We start from the raw sequence: 22,268 nt of genomic DNA on the forward strand, positions 1-22,268 counted from the left end.
TGTCAATAAATAGTTTAAATGGCACAACTTACCAGACTAACAATCACATTCCACTGAGGAAGCATAAGGGGATACTAGATTAAATTTCCTAGCAACTGCTCGTCTAAAGCGATGAAGTTGGGATCAGAGGTAACGGTAGTTCTTTCACACAAGTTAATATCCTCATGGAGTTCATATGATCATACCTAAGAATGCTTGTAGTAACAACTGATGGTTCCTTAACATGCTTTGTTACCATCAGTAACAAAAAGAATTTGATGTTTGTGTCGAAACAGTGCTACTTTTTGGATTAGAAATTTTACCATGTTCATTAATTGGAGCGTCACAGTCATGGCTACTAGAAGTGAAAGGTTCTGCACCCCTTCTTCCAAATTTCATACCTCTATGACTGTAAAACAAGCAGTGCATAAACTTGGGCTACATCTCAAGAATGTTTCTTTCATTACTAAAGACAAGAGTAAGCTTCATACGGTTTCGATTAACCCTTTGGCACTTTCCCTTTAATATTTCAACGAATTTACGAACCTTTCAATCGCATAAACAATTAACTTATTATCAACCGACAAATCTTGTAAAAAATATAACAATGAAGCATGACAATCAAAGTGAATCAACGATTAATCAATTCAAATTTTTTAAAAAAATAAAAATAAAAACATATCATTTCTAAAATGTTATAAAAATTCAAAAGATAAAAAAAAAAACAAAATAATTAACCAAAGTGAGACAAAGATTAATCAATGTATCAATGATAAACTATGGATCGATAAACTCCAATCCGCATGAAAGTCATATTGATAAATCTATAATTGGATGCCTAAATTTTATAATGTTGCCGTGTGACGGAATGTAAAAAGGGAAAAAAAAGAGCAACAAAAATATTTAGGTACTAAAATAAAAAAGCTGTTATAGTTTAGGGCCTAAATTATGAATAAAGCCTTTTTCTTTTGATGGATGGATTTCACTTTCAGTCCCTCAAATTTGTAACGAGGAGAAACGGAGACGAGCTCAGTTTTCCAAAGATATCACCAAATGAATGCAACAAATTTGAGACTTGTACTCAAAGACCTCAGTTTTCCAGTCTCCTATGGCTCTCAATCTTCGCCAGAAACAAACAGGTAATTTTCTGTTTTGATCTCTCTTCTTCCGTTTCCCCTAAATTACCAGTACCCCCATTCCATTTCTCTTTCTAGATTTTCATGTAAATGCAGTGGCATCGAACTCTCATTTTGATCCTGTTACAATTTTGTTAAATTTGATATGTTCTTTGAATGTGAATCTATAAAAGTAGCGTTATTCTACCAATTGTTTTGTTAAATTTTATAACCTTTCGGATCTAGTTTTGTCTGATTCTTCCTTTACTGGGCTGTTGAATTTTGATCTTGTCATTTTGGAGCTTTGATCGTATTGGCTGTTTTGGTTTGCTTTTACAGAATGTATAATCCGAATGCTTAATCTGAATCAACCTGTGAATTCTACTGGAACTGCTAATAAAGAGGTTTACAAGATTTTGATTGATGACAAATTGTGTCAGAATATACTGTCCTCTTTGATACATTTCAAGGATCTTCGAAAATACGGTGTTACGCTATACTTCCTTATTGACAAAGATCGGAAACCTGCCCATGATGTACCAGCTGTCTACTTTGTTCAGCGTAATCAATCTAATATCCACAGAATCGTAGCAGATGCTTCGCGTTCTCTCTATGATAGCTTCCATTTGAATTTCTCTGCGTCTATACCAAGGCCGCTTTTGGAGGATCTGGCTTCCGGGACTTTAAATTCAGATTCAATCCATAAGATTTCGAAGGTTCATGATCAGTATTTGGAGTTTGTGTCGTTGGAGGATAATTTGTTCTCATTGTCCCAGAAGTCTACGTATGTGCAATTGAATGATCCATCAGCAGGGGATAAAGAGATCGAGGATATTATAGAGAGGATTGTTAGTGGATTATTTTGTGTTTTGGCTACACTGGCTGCGGTTCCCATAATAAGATGCCCGCGCGGTGGACCGGCAGAGTTGGTTGCTTCGGCATTGGATCAGAAGTTGAGAGATCATTTGTTGTCAAAGAACAAAATGTTTTCTGAAAGTGGGAGTTTTGCGAGCTCATTTCAGTGTCCAATTTTGTGTATGTTTGATAGGAACTTCGAGTTGTCGGCTGCGATACAACATGATTTTAGGTACCGCCCACTTGTACATGATATTCTTGGATTGAAGCTTAATAGGTTGAGTGTGCCAGGAGAGAAGGTGGTATGAAATCATATGAGCTGGATAGGTCAGACCCATTTTGGATGGCAAATGGATCATTGGAATTCCCTGAAGTTGCTGTTGAGATTAAGACCCAGTTGAACACATATAAGAAAGATGTTGATGAGGTGAATAGAAGGACTGGTGGGACTGCAGGAGCATAGTTTGACGGGACAGACTTGATTGGGAACACAAAGCACTTAATGAATGCAGTGAACTCCCTGCCTGAACTGACCGAACGGAAGCAGGTCATTGATAAACACACAAACATTGCAACAGTGCTCTTGGGTGAAATAAAGGAGAGATCTCTTGACTCTTATGTAAAGAAGGAGAATGATATGATGGTGAGAGGTGGCTTTGACCGAAATGAGTTGTTGGCTGTACTTAAGGGGAAAGGTACCAAGATGGATAAGCTGCGTTTTGCTATAATGTATATTATCTCTTCCGAAACCATTAATCCAGCAGAAGCAGAAGCAGTGGAAGCAGCAATAGTAGAATCTGAGGTTGATACGGGTGCATTTCAGTATGTAAAGAAGATCAAGTCATTGAATGTTTCATTGGCGTCAGCAAATTCTGCTAGTAGAAATAACATTGTTGATTGGGCTGAGAAGCTCTATGGCCTGTCAATTAGTGCTGTCACAGCAGGTGTGAAGAACCTATTATCTAGTCATAGGCAGTTGGCTTTGACCAGGACTGTGGAAGCATTGATGGAGGGGAAACCAAACCCTGAAATTGATTCTTACCTTGTATTTGATCCTCGTGCCCCTAAATCGAGCTCTGGAACTAGAAGTAGCCATCTGAAAGGACCCTTTAAAGAAGCTATTGTGTTCATGATTGGTGGTGGAAATTACGGGGAGTATGGCAGCTTGCAAGACCTTGTGCGGCATCAGCAACCTGTCAAGCATATTATATATGGAAATTTTAACCGGAATGGAGTTTGTTGAGCAACTCTCACTGTTGGGGCAGAGGATGGGATTGGGCAATTCTGTTGCTACTTCTTCAGCAAGCCATTAATGCAGCCTGTTGTTTAATTTGCAGAGCCTACTATTCGCTGGTCAAGTGCATAAAGAAGGCAGCATCATGCAAAATGGAGATACCATGCCATGTTACCAAGTAAACGCAGATCCAAAGGTGATTATCTAAGCACCCATGCCTTATTTTTTCTTGCTGGTTTCAATCGTGATTTGAACCTTCAACTAATTAGAAGAACATATATTTTTGTTCCATTACAGTGAGTTTAACATGATTCATTTGTGTAATTTTGTAATTGTATTCTTGGAAAAATGTCAGGACACTTATTGTGCGTTTAAAATGATTCATTTGTGTAATTTCTTTCCTGATTGGTGGTGTGAATGCACATGCTCATGGTTATGGTAATAAATTTTGATTACTTGATTGGATCAACGAAATCATTTGTCTCAATAAAATCCATTTTTGGACACGACAATAATTTATATTCTCAAATAATATATCAGCGCTAGATTAGCAAATCACTGATTATATTTCCCTTCTGACAAGGAGAAGAAATCACAGAATCAATTCACAGTATCCTTTAGATTCTTTTTATGTTTGAATTTATTATGCAAAAATATAAGTCACATATTAAATTTGAAGGCAATTAAGAGTAACACGAATGATTTTCAAAGATCAGTCTGCAATATACAATACCAAAATAACAGAACACAGAGTATGAACATATAATATAAAAAGAACTCATCTTCTGTTTCTAGGTGTTGCTAGATTTTGCAACTGGAAATTCCTTAATCGAGATTAGATACTTAAAAAATAGTCAACCCATGAACCGTCATCAAGCAGTTGCGTCAGGGATCTAGGAGAAATAGTGCTGGTTCAGTTTTTGCTGCATATCCAAACTTGTATGAACTATACTTTCTATGTACTCCCTTGAGTTTTCCGGATCCTGCTTTCTGATGGTAAGTAACCATCAACTTTGAGCATTCCCTGTTGACATGCATGACAAAAGCATCCTTCATTAGTGTTCTACACAAAGGTCAAATAAAGCTAGGCAAGCCTAGCAATCCAAATATAATAACTTACAACAGCTGATCTTCTGTGTATTTAGTATGCCACTCACTGGTCTTTGTCCAGTTCTTGAACCGGAAAAGACTGCACTGTGCTGTGTAAATTGCTGCAGCAGCTAGCAGAGATGGCTGAAACTTGAGCATTTCATATTCAACCATGCTCAACTCAATCAGGAAGAACGAGAGAAATTCAAGCTGGTATGCCACAGGGTAATGTATATATCTTATCAGTTTTTTTTTTTTCTTGGGCGAGGCTTAACTAACAAAAAAGGTTTAACAAACAGTAATCCATTAATGAATTATCTACCTTTTTCTCAGATTGTGCTGCCTTGAGAAATCTCCTCATGAAAACATATGGAGTTGGCACAGACATGTGGAATTGTAAAGTGTTCACCATTAATTTCTCCTAGAAACATAGAGATTACTATTAAATATGCCTAGAGAAATGCAAGGAAAATACAGGACTGCTGTAGGAAATTACCATATCTAGAACATCCTTCCTCGTATATGCTTTATCTGAAATCAGAACAAAGTCCTCCACTATTGGGACAGAAACTTCCTCATACTTGCATGCTAATAACATGGCTGTCATGCCAACCAATTGAAGCTTCTTTCGGATCACAGTGCAACGCTCTAAGAATCTGTCTATGAGATTGATAGTAAGGAACAATGTTTCTTCCATAAGATCAAATTTGTAGTGAACCTGCTCAAAATGATATTGTTAGTAATCTCTAGACATACTTTGAACAACAATTAAGTACAAATTTTTCAAATCAATAGTAGTAGCACATCTTTCTAATGAGACAGTTCTACTGCATGCAAAGTATATTCTTGATAGCTGCACCCTAATTGCCTTGAGGAAAAAGAAAACAAACTAAGGTTAGACCATACCTCAATGAGCCAATCAATGAGGATGGCCCTCATCTTCTCATTGATGTCAAATTGCCTGTCCATGTAATTTGGAGAAACACAGGAAGAAACCTGCACAAATGAACCCTAAATAAGAAACTCAAAAGACCAATAATTCCAAAGAATGTTTCTCCATCCACTCTGCCATAAATTGCCTCATTGGCAAATTTAAATCAAAGCTTACCTCAGTTTTCTTGTAGTAAGCATAGATTTCATCTACGTACTCAACAACTGCAAGAGGATCTTTTGAATCACTGCAGTCAATATCAATGATAGAGTTCTCCATATCTTCCATTTCAATGTCCTGTATATTGTTCAATACAAAGATGATGTAGCAATCATGCTGCTTTGCCTTCCCAAAAAATAACCATTTTCAACAATTAATAAATACACATACCATTTCATTAGTTTCATCTAAGACTGCCTCTGTGTGTTTCACAAACATAGGGAGTGTAACATCATTACCCTCCCCACACTGTTCCACATCAACGATTTCGAAATCGTCTAGACCACCGGGCTTCACTGCCAACTCACTTTGGTTCTTGGTGTCCTTCAATACATTCAATCCAACAATTTCTATTTAGTTTCCTATTGTTTTGGTTTCTACAGTGATTTGAAGTTGCTTAACAAATAGTTTATTGGAAATCATAAAGCTTCCACAATATGTGGTCAGTATAGATAGTACTTCTAGGAAGTGATGCTGGTTGCTAACCCTTTCAACAGCCAAACTCCTAAACATATAAAAAAGAGAATTTAAGTTTTTGAAGAAAATTTACCCAAAAAAAAAAACAAAGAGGTCAAAGCATAAAGGACAGAAAAGCAAAAAACAAAGAGCAAACTAGATAGAACCTAGTGTCTGATCTTTGTTCCAAAGCTGATTTCTTATTGCAAAATTCATCTTTCCTGTGTAAGACACAACTCAAGTCAATCCCAAGAAGTACAAAGAAAACTGTAATAATGGAGCTTGGAATTTTGACAGTTGAAAGTACCCTGGAAGTTCTCTTTTATTAACCACACCAGAGTGGTGGAGTGAAGCTCCTATAATGTTCTGATTAATGCTACTCAGAGCCCTTCTTTGATTTTGTTCCATGTCCTTTACCATCTTGGCACCACCCATTCTCAGCCCATCTTTCAGTTTACAAAAGATTCCAATAAGAACAAAAGGAAAAAAAATATTCATGAAAAATGGAACAAGTGTACAGGTAGTGTAGAGTAGCAAGGAGCTCGATGTCCCTTATGCAAGGTCAAGTTCCAGCATTGAGAGAATTTGAACCTACAAATGGGATCCGACCTGACTCCACTCTGGACTTAGTCAGGACTGATCATATGATAAAAGAGGCTTACCATTTGGTGCTGCAATTGAACCTGGATTGTTCTCCTTTGATCTTCTCATTCTTTTGTTCTTTTGGTTTTCTTTAAGACTAAAAACCCCACTTCCAAGACCCTTCAAGAGAACCAAGAATATCAAACAAACTTTAGATTCATTGGAAAAAAAAACACCCATTTTCTAAAAGAATTAAATGGAAGAAAAAATAAAGAAAACTAAGCTAACTTGATCACCTCTACTTAAACGAAACTGTAAAATCATGAAAATTTCAAACTAAAACAAATCCTTAATTTTGATATTGAAAACAATAAGGAAGGGGAGACGAGACAAACCCCCAGTGATTAAGCCTTGTATCTCTCTCTATCTCTGTTTGATGAAAAGGAAAGGAAAAGAATTAGGAAAGAGCCAACAAGTGGTGTGTGTTTGTGTGTTTTTGCACATTAATCCTTCTTTTTATTTGAAACCTCAACGGCTAGTAAATGGTTACCGTTGGATGTAAATAAAATTGGAAAAAAAAAAGTCACGATGGTTCATTAGACTATTAAAATTAAGCCACGTTGTTAAAAGCCTTTTCGGCTGTGTGGGGTCTGGATCGTACCCAGGAGCTTACTATCGACCCCTGCTTACGCTCTTCTCCACTATAAAAGAGCTGAGAACTCGGTTTTTGTCAAATTGTTACTTCCATCCCTTTAATATGTTCATCTTTGAGATAGGTCCCTATACTTTATGGCAATATCTGGGTTTTGGACTTTTGGTGTACTCGGCCCCTCGTGTCTTCTAAAGTTCGAAAATGTTTTTAATATAACGAATTAGAAAAATTATTGTTTTTATTTTTATATTTTATAAAATTAAAACTAAATAAAACATATTTATTATTTAAGTCCAACTTCACCAAATTTATCAAAAGTCCCATCTGAATCCGATCTAAATTCCGTTGAATGAGATCGATAATTCAATTTAATTGAATCCCTGAATAATTTGATTCTTGGATAAGTTTAATTTCGCATAATTATTTAATTGGCCCTCTAATTTTATTAAAATAATCATTTTAGCCCCCCCATTTAATTTTTCACATCTTTTAGCTTTTGAACTAGCATTTTTTTGTTAAATCATCCCAAAATAGATAGAAAAGTTAACGTTTTTCTTTTTTACTTTGCCGACTTGGTAAAAACGTGGATGACACATCAGCATTTAATTAAATCTTAAAAATTTTAAAAATGCAGAAAAATAAAAATCATTAAATTATTATAAAGTATAAAAAAAATTTTAAAAAATTTAATTAAATGTTGACATGTCATTCGCGTGTATATCATGTTAGCAAAGTTATCGTTAACTTTTTCATCCATTTTGGATGATTTAACAAAAAAAATAAGTTCAAAAATTAAAAGAGACGAAAAATTAAATGAGATATTAAAATAATTTTTTTTTAAAATTAGATTAAGTTATTTTATTGTTGTATTGTTCAACAAATTTATGAGATTAGAATTTAGATGAACAAAAAATGTCTAAAATCTTGTTAGTTAAAATATAATATGCAAGTCTTAAAACACTTGCAAATAATAAAATTTAATTACTAAGAATTATTAAATCATGTAAGAATAATACAGTTATTATTATGTAATTTATGTTCCAAATCTTGTAATAATTTTTTTTTAAAAATAAACATTTTATTTAACTCATAAAGGGAAATTAGCCAATTAAATTACTATACGAGTGATAAAAAAATTAATATTAAACCTTCAAAAGATATTATACAAGGGGTGAATTTAGATAGATGATACGTTTACATGCGGTTAATATAAAAATAATAATAATAGTGATATTAAATATTATAACATAAGACAAAAAGTAAACTAAATGTACCGCTCAATCGCTTATCTAAACTTATCATCTAAACTTACCTTAAATTACGTTACATGAGTGTAGAAATATAAATAAAATATGAAGGTGAAGTTAAACTTCATTGATTGATTCTATATTCTTATATTACGTAAAGGAAGAGGCAAAATGAGCTGGCACCATTATTTGATTCTCAGCTCCAACTTAAGTTTTAATGGCGGCCCCATTCCAACGGAAATGGTGGGGTGAATGAGGAAGAAGCCTTGGATAGGATCCCCCACCCACGCCCCCTGTCCTTTGCTTCATGGACTTAACACTGTGCAGGCAGCCCTTCTTCTTGCGTTCAAACCTACCTAACGCAAATCGCCTCACCCTCCCTTCTTCTTCTCTGCGTCTTGTAGTTCGGGACGCCCACGTTCCTTGTTTTCCTTTTTTTTTATAATTAATTTTTAAATCAGATAAAAAAATAATAATTAGTTGACAAAAAGAAGTCAGAAATTTTAGAATTAAATTATAAATTTTTATGATAATAAAAATATAATTTTATTATTTTAATAGTTTATATCTTTATATTTTTAATAGATTAAATTATTTTTTATTATTTTAATATTATTAATTTTAAATTTCATAAATTAATAAAAAATCTAAATATATATATTATATAAATTGCAAGCCCACATTCAATATTTCTAGCATAAGTTTTAATTTCAATTTCAATTCTACGTAACTTCAAAAGAAATCTTAGATTGACAACCCTCATTTTTATTGTTATTAATATTTCATACACTATAATCATAAATGAGGATATAACATGAATTATAAAAATTCTTTGCAAAAAAGTTAAATAATATTAACAATTAAAGATGTTAAATTTGTAATTGTTTTAGTAATGTTATATAATTATAGTCTAATTTAAAATTCGATTCAAAATTCGACTCGATTTAATAAAAGTCAATAGACATCTCAAAAGGGAGGGCCTTTCTTTTTCTTCTAATTTAACCACTCAACTCTATCTTATTCCACATCTGTTGAACTGGTATACCAATAAGTATGAATAAATTAGAGGATATTAAATTTTAATTTCAATTTTACTTAGGTATTATTATTATTATTATTATTATTATTTTTTTGTTTTTAGGATAAGATAGATAATTCCTAAGATTCAAAGTTTAGCATACGCTGCCGCTTATGATGCAATTAGGAAAGGCGGTACAAGTATGAGCTTTTCATTATCATTGTTAAAAGATATTATAAGATTGCAATCTAAGTATCATGGCACCGAAATTGAGACTCAACCTTTTACTTTATCACAATTTTGTCTGTTCTTTAAAAAAATTTTAATGTCGTACCTCTATTTTTAATTTATCTATTGTGGTACCTAAATTTTTATTTAGACTATCAATGTGGTACTTTTATTTAACTGTATTAATTTTTTATACCATTTAACATGTGTTATTTTCAATGGAATTTTTTTGTCAGAATATGCTAAGAGTCTCTAATTAAATAAATAAAACATTTAAACCTCAAAAATCATTTAACATTTAAACAATAATTAAATAAAAATTCAAATTTTGAAAATCCCCGAATTTCATCTTATTCTACATCTCAACTACAATTTCAACATTTTTATCATTAAATTCAGTTTTTTTTTACTAAATTTACACTTTTTAGTTCATTTTTCATAAATTTTCGATTTAATTTTTACTAAAAATTCACTATCCATTCATTCTTGTCCAATTTAAATTTTTTTACTTTACTATTATTATTCAATCGATAAATTATTATTTTTGAGAAAACTTACTATTTATCTTTCGAAATACTGCTATTAGTGACACTATAATTGTTAAGGTGTTATACTTCTCTTCCAACTCCTTTTCGGGCTTCCCTTAATCCTCAAATAATGACTTTTCTCAAGTAAACCTAGGTCGAGGAAGTGTAACAAAAACTCAATTTCTCAAATCCAATAATCTCATTAATTTGTTAAACAAATTAAAGCAAAAAATGAAAACCTAGAAATCGTTATTCCCTAATCCCAATCGAGTTAAGTAAATTAAAACAAAAAATAAAAACCCAACAATTAAGTTAAACAAAAACCCTCTGATTTTTTTTTCCAACTTGTTAAATACAATAAAAACAAAAAAATCATTGATTCCTTAATCCCAATCGAGTTTCCCAAAATTCTCAAAATTTAGCTATTGGGATGAATCATTCTTATAGCTCAAAGGGAGCTCTTTGCATGGTGAAAGACACTGATTGAGAAAAAACAATAAGCAAAGGATTTAAGAAAAGCGAGAAAAATATGTTAGAGAATAAAGAGGAGAAATTTTGAAGAAACAAATAGAAATAAATCATTCTTTTTACTGGCAAAAAGAACAATTTTTTTTTCTTTTTTACTTTTGGCTTTTAGACAAAAAGGAGAAGTTTTTTTAAAGTCCTCTTTTTTAACCGTTTAAGTTGGGGTTTGATGTGCTTTTATCTTCAATGAATGGCCTACCATTCAATGCGCGTCAAAGCATATGGTTGCCTAGCTGGTTTAATGCTATTAATGAAAATAGTAATTTATTATTTTTAGCAATAGGTTTTGGAGATTTCTTGGTTCATCATGCTATTGCTCTAGGTGTAACGCCCCAATTTTCAAGAATTTTATGAATGTTGGCATAGGTTTAATTATGTTAGTGGGCCTTTAGAAGGCCCGAGCTTAAGATAGAACCCGACAATTTTGGTTAATTTTTGTTCCATAAGAAAAAGGGGGTGAAATTATGAAATACAACCTATGTGAAAATGTTTGAAAATGCTATAGGCTAAATTGAAGTGGCCAAATAAATAGGAGTGCAAAATAGGGGGATTTGCATGACAAACCTCCCATTTTACATGAAGTGGCCAGCCATCATGTTGTTGTAGACAATATGAGCACTTGATATCCATAATTCATGGTACAAATTGATAATGGGTTAGGTAAATGTTCCATGATAATGGATTAGATAAATATTCCATGATAATGGGTTAGATAAATGTTCCATGATAATGGTTTAGGTAAAAGTTCCATGATGGGCATTTCATGTCTTTTGCATGAAAGAATTAAATGGATGAAATATGAAATTTTATTAAAAGAAAAAGGAGTGAAAAGAACAAACTTTTGTCCATCTTTGTTCATCATAGCCTAAAGTTAGAGAAGAGAAAGGAGAGGAGAAAGCTCTTGAATGTTCGGTCACTTGGGGAAGAAAATTGAAGGTAAGTTCATGGTAGTTTGCTTCTATCTTGATGTTCACGAGTTCTTCTTGATTCTACCTTAACTCTTGAAGCATATTTTAGTTTTTGGTTGTGTTGTGAGCATTTGGTCATGAATTAAAATGAAGGAAATGGTTGTTGTTTCATATTCTTTTGATGAAAAATGGAAGCTAGGTGAAGTTGAGCCAAACAAATGAGCATGCATGTGCCTTAGATGCTAAGGGGAAAAATCGGCTAACATGTTGTGCTTTAAAATGATGAAATGGAGACTATACTTAAGTAAACTCATAGATATGTGATGATTGATTGGTGATATACATGTTTAAATAACATGCATGCAAGTTATGTGTGAAAGAGTGATTTGGTAATAAATCTGCTTGGGACAGCAGCAGTAATGTGACTTTGGAAAATCACCATAAATTGTGGGAGATGAGTTAGAAGCTGCATAAATTATGTAATTAAAGCTTAATGAGTCTAGTTTCAAATGGAATAAACGTGAACATATTTTGAATTCTGTACAATGAGAAATTTTATTCGTAATGAAGAGTGGTCAGATTAGCCAAACAGTGAAACATGGGAAACTTTAAGAAAAATCTGGTATTGATTGGCCAAACCAAAAATTCTGCAAATTTTATGGATAGGAGATATATGAGTCTATTTTCAGGGAAAATTAACGGCACTTGATTTGGAGTTTCGTAGCTCCAGTTATAAATGATTCAGTGACTGTTGCTCAGGAAGACAGCTTGCAATGAAATTATGATTATGTGGTAAACATTGACAAAAATTTGTTAATGAGTTGCTTATTGATTTCTTATAAGCTTACTATGATCTGTAGGTGTGGTTGGCCGAATATTGTAAGGGGTTAATACGTAGTTTGTATTTGAATAGTTAGATTAACGTGTTAGCAATCCAATTGTAGACAGTTCGTGTGTGGATTTCGTCAGCATATCGTCGCAAATAGGTGTGTAACTAACACCCTCTTTCTTAGTCTAGATCGGTAAAAGTCGAAAAGCCGAAATGCCAAAAATCGATATTTTGTAGATTTGCGAGTGTGCGAATGCTCGTGAGGTAAATCGATTAATGTTTTTGGTAAGCTGCAATATTTGGACTGCAAAGTGCATGATTTTTGTGCCCTCGATATTTTTGGGCTTAATAGGCCAAAATTGGAATAATGGGCCAACGGGCCCAATTCGGTAAGAACCCTCGGTACGTGATTCTGTTAGTACGTGAAAAGTAGGAATATGCATGAAAAACCCTAAAAGCAACTAAATTACTATAATACCCCTATGTATGGAAAATTACTGTTATACCCCTAGGTGCAAAATTACCGAAATACCCTTAGGGTTAAATTGACCTAAATGCATGTTTGACTGTTGTTATTTACTGCATGCCATGTTGTTATAATCTGATGCATGGGACTGGGATATTGACGGAGGAAGTACTGAAAGTGGCTTGTCCACGTACTGGAGGCTTTGCCTCAATTTACTGTTAACTGAGCAGCAAGGCTGCAACTATGGAGTGTTGGGCTGGGTGGGTTGAGCTATTCCCCACATGGAGTGTAGGGCTGGTACGGGTGGAGTGTAGTGGTTGGTGGGTTGAGTAGTCTTCCCAAATGGGCTTGCATATGTTATTGATGTTGCATGTATTTTGAAACGGGCCTATGGGCCATATTGTTATTTGAATAAGGGGCTAAGGCCAAGTTTATTGTAATCTGAAAAGGGCTCTGACCCAGTACCACTGTTACCTGAATGGGCTTAGGCCCAATAGGCTTGAGCTGACTTGGGCTTTGAATGGGTTTTCCTTACACACTGAGTTTCCCCAAACTCACCCCTTTTATTTTCATCCACGCAGGAAATCCCCAACCATAGTGGGCTTGGAGCTGTGAGGGAATTCGGAGTGGCCACCCGTTCTGAAAGTTTGATTTTTTTCTGGTGAACTGGACATCCTTTTAATTACGTTTGAGGTTTTGGGCTTTTAAATGTAATAAGGCCGCTTATTTATTTTTGATGATTTTTAATATGTATTACTAAGATAGGTAATACTTATTTTAACTGTTGAAATTGGATAGCTTTAGGGCGCGTTTTCAAAAACAACAGTTGATTTCAAAATAACACGACAACAAGCAAAGCTTCCGCAATGAAAGTATTTTCCAAAATTAATCACTTTTCCTAAAAATGACTTAATCGAATCGGTTTCCTAGAAATATCCATGACGTTAAGGTGTGGCAATGGCGGTATGCATGTCTAGGATTGGATCCGAAGGGAGCTTGGTACTTAAGCAGTCCGATGACTCACCACCTCTTTTCCGGTTTCCTACCTGGTGCACAGCTTCCATTCACTTTAACCCTTAATAAATTAATCTTTTGAACATCAAGTACGATTTTCTGGACTTAGAATGGAAAATTTTTTTTTACGTTTTTGATGTGGCATGCCGGATCCGGCCATAACTTCTGGGCCAGCTTTGGGGTGCTACATTTAGTGGTATCAGAGCCTAGGTTGCAACAACTCGGCTGTGGAATGAGTTTACAAAAAAAACAAAGATTTTCAAAAAAAAAATTTATAAAGATTGCGAAGAACGCGATTTTCAAAATTTAGATCTTTAAAAGGTGGCATTCCGAATCTCCGGCCCAAGCCTGTAAGTATTACTCTGAACTCTTCTGAATATTTTTCTAATTTATCTGTCTGTATTGAAATCCTGCTAAGATACTCTAGATAGGATGATACTGAAACCATAGGAAAATCTAATAAGAGACTAAAACTGTAGCTAGACTTCGATTCTGTGAAAACAAACTCTGAACTACTGTCTGATTCATAAAACATCTGTAATAAACACTGAAATATTAATTGATGCATAAAAATTCGTAATCAAGATAATATGATATGAGTACAAGGGGCCGTGGACGGAGCCGAGGAAGTGCTCGAGCGAGATCTTCGTCTTCGAGACATATGCCGGCGGTGGATGCACCGGTACCACTGACAACAGAGGTAGAGTCTCATGATCGCGGTGCTGGGGATGATGCCCTGTCACAGGCAATGCTTCGTGTTCTGGAAAGGGTTGCCGGGGCAAGTGCGGGCAATGGAGTTCGGGGATTTATTTCTGAACGACTTCGGGCTAACGGAGCGGAGATCTTTAAGGGCGTATCTGGTATAGCCCCGAATGTGGCGGAATATTGGTTGGAGGCCACAGAACAGATTATGGACAACTTGGACTACTCTGAGGAGATTGTGAGTGGGGTATCTGTAGTAAGTCCTTTGGGTCATTCGGTTAGGGTAGACAAACGGTATAGGGATGTACCCTTAGAAACTCAAGGTAGGATTTTCCCTGGAGATCTGATGGAGTTACCTTTCGGAGAGTTTGATCTCATTTTGGGAATGGACTGGCTTGTTAAGCATAACCCGACCCTGGATTGTGCTGCTAAACAAATGGTGTTAAGGACCACAATGGATGAGGAGGTTATGGTGATAGGTGAGCGAAGGGATTATTTGTCCAATGTGGTGTCGACATTAAGAGCCGAGAAGTGGATTCGGAAAGGTTGTGAGGCCTATTTGGCATTTGTAAGTCAGTCGAAAGAGGAGGGGCTGATAGTAGATAAGGTTAGGACCGTAAAGGAGTTCCAAGATGTTTTTCTGGAGGAGCTTCCAGGATTGCCTCCGAATCGAGAAGTTGAGTTTGGAATAGACTTGTTGCCTAGAATGGCGCCTGTGTCTATCGCACCGTATAGGATGGCACCGAAGGAGTTAGTAGAGTTAAATGCTCAAATTCAAGAGTTGTTGGATAGGGGCTTTATTAGGCCAAGCGTGTCTCCATGGGGAGCACCAATGTTATTCGTGAAAAAGAAGGATGGTACGATGCGGATGTGCATTGATTATCGCCAGTTGAACAAACTGACGATAAAGAATAAGTATCCACTACCAAGGATTGACGATCTATTCGACCAGCTTGGAGGAGCTTCTGTATTTTCCAAGATCGACCTTCGATCTGGATATCATTAGTTAAGGGTCAAGGAGGCAGATATCCAAAAGACGACATTCAGGACTCGGTATGGTCATTACGAGTTTTTGGTTATGTCATTTGGACTAACGAACGCTCCTGCAGCGTTTATGGACCTGATGAATCGTGTGTTCCAACCATTTTTGGATCAGTTCATAGTCATCTTTATTGACGATATCTTGGTATATTCTAAAACTGAAACGAAATATGATGAGCATCTCCGTATAGTGCTGTAAGTATTAAGGGAGAAGGAACTCTTTGCGAAGTTCAGCAAGTGTGAATTTTGGTTGAGGGAGGTAACCTTCTTAGGACATGTGGTCTCTGCTGAGGGGATTAAGGTGGACCCTCGGAAAATTGAAGCCATTTTGGAGTGGAAGCCGCCTAGGTCAGTGTCAGAAATACGGAGTTTTCTAGGACTGGCAAGATACTACAGAAGGTTTGTGGAAGGTTTTTCTGTGATGGCAGTACCTCTGACAAAACACATAAGGAAAGGAGTACCGTTTGTATGGACTAAGAAACAGCAGGAAGCTTTTGAGAAGTTGAAGAATGTTCTGACTGAAGCACTTGTGTTAATTCAGCCGGAGTTTGGGAATGATTTTACTGTGTACAGTGACGCATCACACGTGGGATTGGGCTGCGTGTTAATGCAAGAGGGTAAGGTGGTTGCATATGCATCACGATAGCTTAAGCCTCATGAGGGAAACTATTTGACTCATGATTTAGAGTTGGCAGCAGTGATATTTGCACTTAAGATTTGGAGACATTACTTGTACGGAGAAGGGTGTATTATATACACTGACCATAAAAGTCTTAAGTATTTGTTGACTCAGAAGGAGCTGAACCTTAGGCAGAGGAGATGGATTGAGTTACTTAAGGATTATGACTATTCGATCGAGTATCATTAGGCAAGACTAATGTGGTAGTCGATGCTCTAAGTCGTAGAACTGTATCTGATCTGAGAGCAATGTTTGCTCGTCTGAGTCTGTATGATGATAGAAGTCTGTTGGCTGAGTTGCAAGTGAGGACAACCTGGGTAGATCAGATTAAGGAAAAGGAGTTGAACGATGAGTCTTTGGTCGCTCGTTTTCAACAAGTTAAGGAATGGGAAACTTCTGAGTTTGGGTTAAATGGCGAAGGAGTTCTGTGTTTCCGAGGAAGAATTTGTGTTCCGAAGGACTCTGATTTGAGGCAGACAATATTGAAGGAAGCTCGTTGAGGACTTTATGCCATGCATCCTGGAGGGAACAAGTTGTATCACGACTTGCGAGAATTGTACTGGTGGCCTGGACTTAAACGAGAAGTAACGGAGTTTGTAGGGAAATGTCTGACATGCCAGCAAGTGAAAGTTGAGTATCAATTACCCTCTGGACTGTTACAGTCAGTGAAGATACCACTTTGGAAGTGGGAGAGGGTAACCATGGACTTTGTGAGTAGGCTGCCCTTGACGCCATCAAAGAAAGACTCGGGGTGGGTGATTGTGGATAGGTTGACCAAATCGACCCATTTCATACCTGTTCGTACTGACTTTTCACTTCAAAAGTTAGCCAAGTTGTATGTGGCGGAGATTGTGCGACTTCATGGAGTCCCAGTTTCAATTATTTCTGATCGGGATCCCAGATTTACATATTGATTTTGGCAAAAGTTGCATGAGGCGTTGGGGACGCGATTGAATTTTAGTACGGCTTTCCATCCCGAGACTGATGGTCAATCAGAAAGGGTTATTCAGATTCTGAAGGACATGTTGAGGGGATGCGTGATTGATTTTTGAGATAGTTGGGAGGATTACTTGCCATTGGCAGAATTTGCGTACAATAACAGTTACCAGGCGAGTATTCGAATGGCACCGTATGAAGCACTATATGGACGAAGGTGTCGTACACCTAGTTGTTGGACTGAACTAGGAGAGCGACAAGTTCTTGGACCAGAGTTGGTAGCTGATACTGAGGATAAGGTCAGAATAATTAGGGACCGGTTAAGAGAAGCATCTGATAGGCAAAAGTCGTATGCAGATTTGAAACGTAAGGAGATTGAGTACTCAGTAGGTGATATGGTTTTCTTAAAGGTTTCTCCTTGGAAGAAAATATTAAGGTTTGGTAAGAAGGGCAAGTTGAGTCCGCGGTTCATTGGGCCTTATCGGGTTTTGAAGCGAGTAGGCCCAATGGCTTATCAATTGGAATTGCCTCCACAGTTAGACAAGATTCACGATGTTTTTCACGTTTCCATGTTAAGGCGTTATCGTTCTGACCCTGCTCATGTCCTGCCAGTTGCAGAAATTGAAGTTCAGACTAATTTGACCTTTGAGGAGGAGCCTGTGCAAATATTGGCTTGAGATGTTAAGGTTCTCAGAAGGAAATCTGTCCCGTTAGTGAAAGTACTTTGGCGTAATCATGGAAGGGAAGAAGCTACTTGGGAATCAGAAGAGACTATGTGTCAACAATACCCTCAACTAGTTAGATCAGGTAAATTTCGAGGAGGAAATTTCTTTAAGGAGGGTAGAGTCGTAACGCCCCAATTTTCAGGAATTCTATGAATGTTAGCATAGGTTTAATTATGTTAGTGGGCCTCTAGAAGGCCCAAGCTTAAGATAGAACCCGACAATTTTGGTTAATTTTTGTTCCATAAGGAAAAGGGGGTGAAATTATGAAATACAACCTATGTGAAAATGTTTGAAAATGCTATAGGCTAAATTGAAGTGGCCAAATAAATAGGAGTGCAAAATAGGAGGATTTGCATGACAAACCTCCCATTTTACATGAAGTGGCCAGCCATCATGTTGTTGTAGACAATATGAGCACTTGATATCCATAATTCATGGTACAAATTGATAATGGGTTAGGTAAATGTTCCATGATAATAGATTAGGTAAATATTCCATGATAATGGCTTAGGTAAATGTTCCATGATAATGGTTTAGGTAAATGTTCCATGATGGGCATTTCATGTCTTTTGTATTAAATAATTAAATGGATGAAATATGAAATTTTATTAAAGAAAAAGGGGTGAAAAGAACAAAGTTTTGTCCATCTTTGTTCATCATAGCCTAAAGTTAGAGAAGAGAAAGGAGAGGAGAAAGCTCTTGAATGTTCGGTCACTTGGGGAAGAAAATTGAAGGTAAGTTCATGGTAGTTTGCTTCTATCTTGATGTTCACGAGTTCTTCTTGATTCTACCTTAACTCTTGAAGCATATTTTAGTTTTTGGTTGTGTTGTGAGCATTTGGTCATGAATTAAAATGAAGGAAATGGTTGTTGTTTCATGTTCTTTTGATGAAAAATGGAAGCTAGGTGAAGTTGAGCCAAACAAATGAGCATGCATGTGCCTTAGATGCTAAGGGGAAAAATCGGCTAACATGTTGTGCTTTAAAATGATGAAATGGAGACTATACTTAAGTAAACTCATAGATATGTGATGATTGATTGGTGATATACATGTTTAAATAACATGCATGCAAGTTATGTGTGAAAGAGTGATTTGGTAATAAATCTGCTTGGGACAGCAGCAGTAATGTGACTTTGGAAAATCACCATAAATTGTGGGAGATGAGTTAGAAGCTGCATAAATTATGTAATTAAAGCTTAATGAGTCTAGTTTCAAATGGAATAAACGTGAACATATTTTGAATTCTGTACAATGAGAAATTTTATTCGTAATGAAGAGTGGTCAGATTAGCCAAACAGTGAAACATGGGAAACTTTAAGAAAAATCTGGTATTGATTGGCCAAACCAAAAATTCTGCAAATTTTATGGATAGAAGATATATGAGTCTATTTTCAGGGAAAATTAACGGCACTTGATTTGGAGTTTCGTAGCTCCAGTTATAAATGATTCAGTGACTATTGCTCAGGAAGACAGCTTGCAATGAAATTATGATTATGTGGTAAACATTGACAAAAATTTGTTAATGAGTTGCTTATTGATTTCTTATAAGCTTACTATGATCTGTAGGTGTGGTTGGCTGAATATTGTAAGGGGTTAATACGTAGTTTGTATTTGAATAGTTAGATTAACGTGTTAGCAATCCAATTGTAGACAGTTCGTGTGTGGATTTCGTCAGCATATCGTCGCAAACAGGTGTGTAACTAACACTCTCTTTCTTAGTCTAGATCGGTAAAAGTCGAAAAGCCGAAATGCCAAAAATCGATATTTTGTAGATTTGCGAGTGTGCGAATGCTCGTGAGGTAAATCGATTAATGTTTTTGGTAAGCTGCAATGTTTGGACTGCAAAGTGCATGATTTTTGTGCCCTCGATATTTTTGGGCTTAATAGGCCAAAATTGGAATAATGGGCCAACGGGCCCAATTCGGTAAGAACCCTCGGTACGTGATTCTGTTAGTACGTGAAAAGTAGGAATATGCATGAAAAACCCTAAAAGCAACTAAATTACTATAATACCCCTATGTATGGAAAATTACTGTTATACCCCTAGGTGCAAAATTACCGAAATACCCTTAGGGTTAAATTGACCTAAATGTATGTTTGACTGTTGTTATTTACTGCATGCCATGTTGTTATAATCTGATGCATGGGACTGGGATATTGACGGAGGAAGTACTGAAAGTGGCTTGTCCACGTACTGGAGGCTTTGCCTCAATTTACTGTTAACTGAGCAGCAAGGCTGCAACTATGGAGTGTTGGGTTGGGTGGGTTGAGCTATTCCCCACATGGAGTGTAGGGCTGGTACGGGGGGAGTGTAGTGGTTGGTGGGTTGAGTAGTCTTCCCAAATGGGCTTGCATATGTTATTGATGTTGCATGTATTTTGAAACGGGCCTATGGGCCATACTGTTATTTGAATAAGGGGCTAAGGCCAAGTTTATTGTAATCTGAAAAGGGCTCTGGCCCAGTACCACTGTTACCTGAATGGGCTTAGGCCCAATAGGCTTGAGTTGACTTGGGCTTTGAATGGGTTTTCCTTACACACTGAGTTTCCCCAAACTCACCCCTTTTATTTTCATCCACGCAGGAAATCCCCAACCATAGTGGGCTTGGAGCTGTGAGGGAATTCGGAGTGGCCACCCGTTCTGAAAGTTTGATTTTCTTCTGGTGAACTGGACATCCTTTTAATTACGTTTGAGGTTTTGAGCTTTTAAATGTAATAAGGCCGCTTATTTATTTTTGATGGTTTTTAATATGTATTACTAAGATAGGTAATACTTATTTTAACTGTTGAAATTGGATAGCTTTAGGGCGCGTTTTCAAAAACAACAGTTGATTTCAAAATAACACGACAACAAGCAAAGCTTCCGCAATGAAAGTATTTTCCAAAATTAATCACTTTTCCTAAAAATGACTTAATCGAATCGGTTTCCTAGAAATATCCATGACGTTAAGGTGTGGCAATGGCGGTATGCATGTCTAGGATTGGATTCGAAGGGAGCTTGGTACTTAAGCAGTCCGATGGACTCACCACCTTTTTTTCGGTTTCCTACCTGGTGCACAGCTTCCATTCACTTTAACCCTTAATGAATTAATCTTTTGAACATCAAGTATGATTTTCTGGACTTAGAATGGAAATTTTTTTTTTACGTTTTTGATGTGGCATGCCGGATCCGGCCATAACTTCTGGGCTGGGTTTGGGGTGCTACACTAGGTTTACATACAACTACATTGATCTTAGTAAAGGGCTCTTTAATTGCTCGCAGTTCCTAGTTAATGCCAGATAAAAGGGATTTCGGTTATAGTTTTTCTTGTGATGGTCCTGGGCGAGGGGGTACTTGTGAAATTTCGGCATGGGACACATTTTATTTGGCAGTTTTTTGGATGTTAAATACCATTGGATGGGTTACTTTTTATTGGCATTGAAAACACATCATATTATGGCAGGGTAACGTCTCATAGTTTAATGAATCTTCCACTTATTTGATGGGATGGTTAAGAAATTATCTATGGTTAAACTCTTCACAACTTATCAATGGACATAACCTAATTAGTATGAATAGTTTAATAGCCTGGGCATGGATGTTCTTATTTGGACATCTTACGGATTTATGTTCTTAATTTATTGGCACAGATATTAGTAAGAATTGATTGAAATTGTAGTTCTTCAAGTTTTTGTGGCTTATTTTCAATTAATAGTTTAGGAAATCTCATATAGATTATCACCTGAATTAGATCTAGTCTTTTTTAATCTCTATACGTGCAATTCCTTCGACACCAGAAAATAGTTTCATTTTTTTTACATAATTCTTGATACAGTCTTTTTTTTTTCTTCTTATAGACCTTCGAAATACATTTTATGCTATGCAAACTAAAGAGAATGGTGAGTTTGGGTTGTACCAAGTCTAAAACCAAGTGGATTTATTTTTTGTCCTATAATTCTCCACTACTATATATATTAAGATATCCCTGACCCAAAGTGTTAGGTATCGTTCTTTTATTGGAACATGTATCATTTTGCATCAGAAATTAACACCGTTAAATGAGAGTACCATATTGATAGACGGAATAAAAGTTGAGAGACAAAGGAATTTTTTGTAATTATCCCATTTATAAAATATGAATAATTAACTTTTCAAATTTATAAAATAGAGAAATTTAATTCATAAGTACTAGATTTTTTTTCCAAGGTTTCCCGTTGACTTTATGAATTGTTTTAATGAAGATGGTAAAAGATTCAACTCTCAATCGAAATTTGGGTGTGAATTTTATTAAACAATAACAAAATCAAGTAAATTTCATATCTAAACCAATCT

At 35.9% G+C, this 22,268-nt stretch overlaps 1 protein-coding gene and 2 pseudogenes across 3 annotated transcripts; 2 read left to right on the forward strand and 1 right to left on the reverse strand.

Annotated features, from left to right (window-relative positions):
• The first annotated feature begins 26 nt into the window (after nt 1-26).
• LOC107925415 (SEC1 family transport protein SLY1-like) lies at nt 27-3,588 on the forward strand (annotated as a pseudogene).
• A 278-nt stretch (nt 3,589-3,866) lies between these two features.
• On the reverse strand, nt 3,867-6,950 carry LOC107925416 (G2/mitotic-specific cyclin-2). Of its 3 annotated transcripts, none has more exons than XM_016856077.2 (12): nt 6,856-6,949; nt 6,541-6,640; nt 6,186-6,324; nt 6,046-6,099; nt 5,882-5,927; nt 5,594-5,746; nt 5,381-5,500; nt 5,179-5,268; nt 4,769-4,990; nt 4,595-4,693; nt 4,304-4,482; nt 3,867-4,207 (listed from the first exon to the last, which is right to left on the reverse strand). In XM_016856077.2, the coding sequence occupies exons 2-12, from the start codon at nt 6,587-6,589 to the stop codon at nt 4,069-4,071; spliced, it is 1,290 nt and encodes a 429-aa protein (XP_016711566.2). In that variant the 5' UTR covers nt 6,590-6,640; nt 6,856-6,949; the 3' UTR covers nt 3,867-4,068. The 3 variants fall into 3 exon arrangements, with proteins under 3 accessions (XP_016711566.2, XP_016711567.2, XP_016711569.2); XM_016856078.2 differs by having other exon boundaries at nt 6,757-6,943; XM_016856080.2 differs by lacking the exon at nt 4,304-4,482 and having other exon boundaries at nt 6,856-6,950.
• Nucleotides 6,951-10,562: 3,612 nt separating this feature from the next.
• On the forward strand, nt 10,563-21,593 carry LOC121217589 (photosystem I P700 chlorophyll a apoprotein A2-like; annotated as a pseudogene).
• The last annotated feature ends 675 nt before the right edge of the window (nt 21,594-22,268 follow it).

This window comes from Gossypium hirsutum, chromosome A01, assembly GCF_007990345.1.
Source record: "Gossypium hirsutum isolate 1008001.06 chromosome A01, Gossypium_hirsutum_v2.1, whole genome shotgun sequence".
NCBI classification, from domain to species: domain Eukaryota; kingdom Viridiplantae; phylum Streptophyta; class Magnoliopsida; order Malvales; family Malvaceae; genus Gossypium; species Gossypium hirsutum.

Bases quoted from the DNA above. Each gene is read 5' to 3' on its own strand.
- LOC107925416 (XM_016856077.2), bottom strand. From the start codon at position 6,589: ATGAGAAGATCAAAGGAGAACAATCCAGGTTCAATTGCAGCACCAAAT. The intron at 5,501-5,593 runs GTATGTGTATTT...AACAATATACAG, and splicing joins TAGATGAAACTAATGAAATG to GACATTGAAATGGAAGATAT. The intron at 4,208-4,303 runs GTAAGTTATTAT...GCATGTCAACAG, and splicing joins TACACAGAAGATCAGCTGTT to GGAATGCTCAAAGTTGATGG.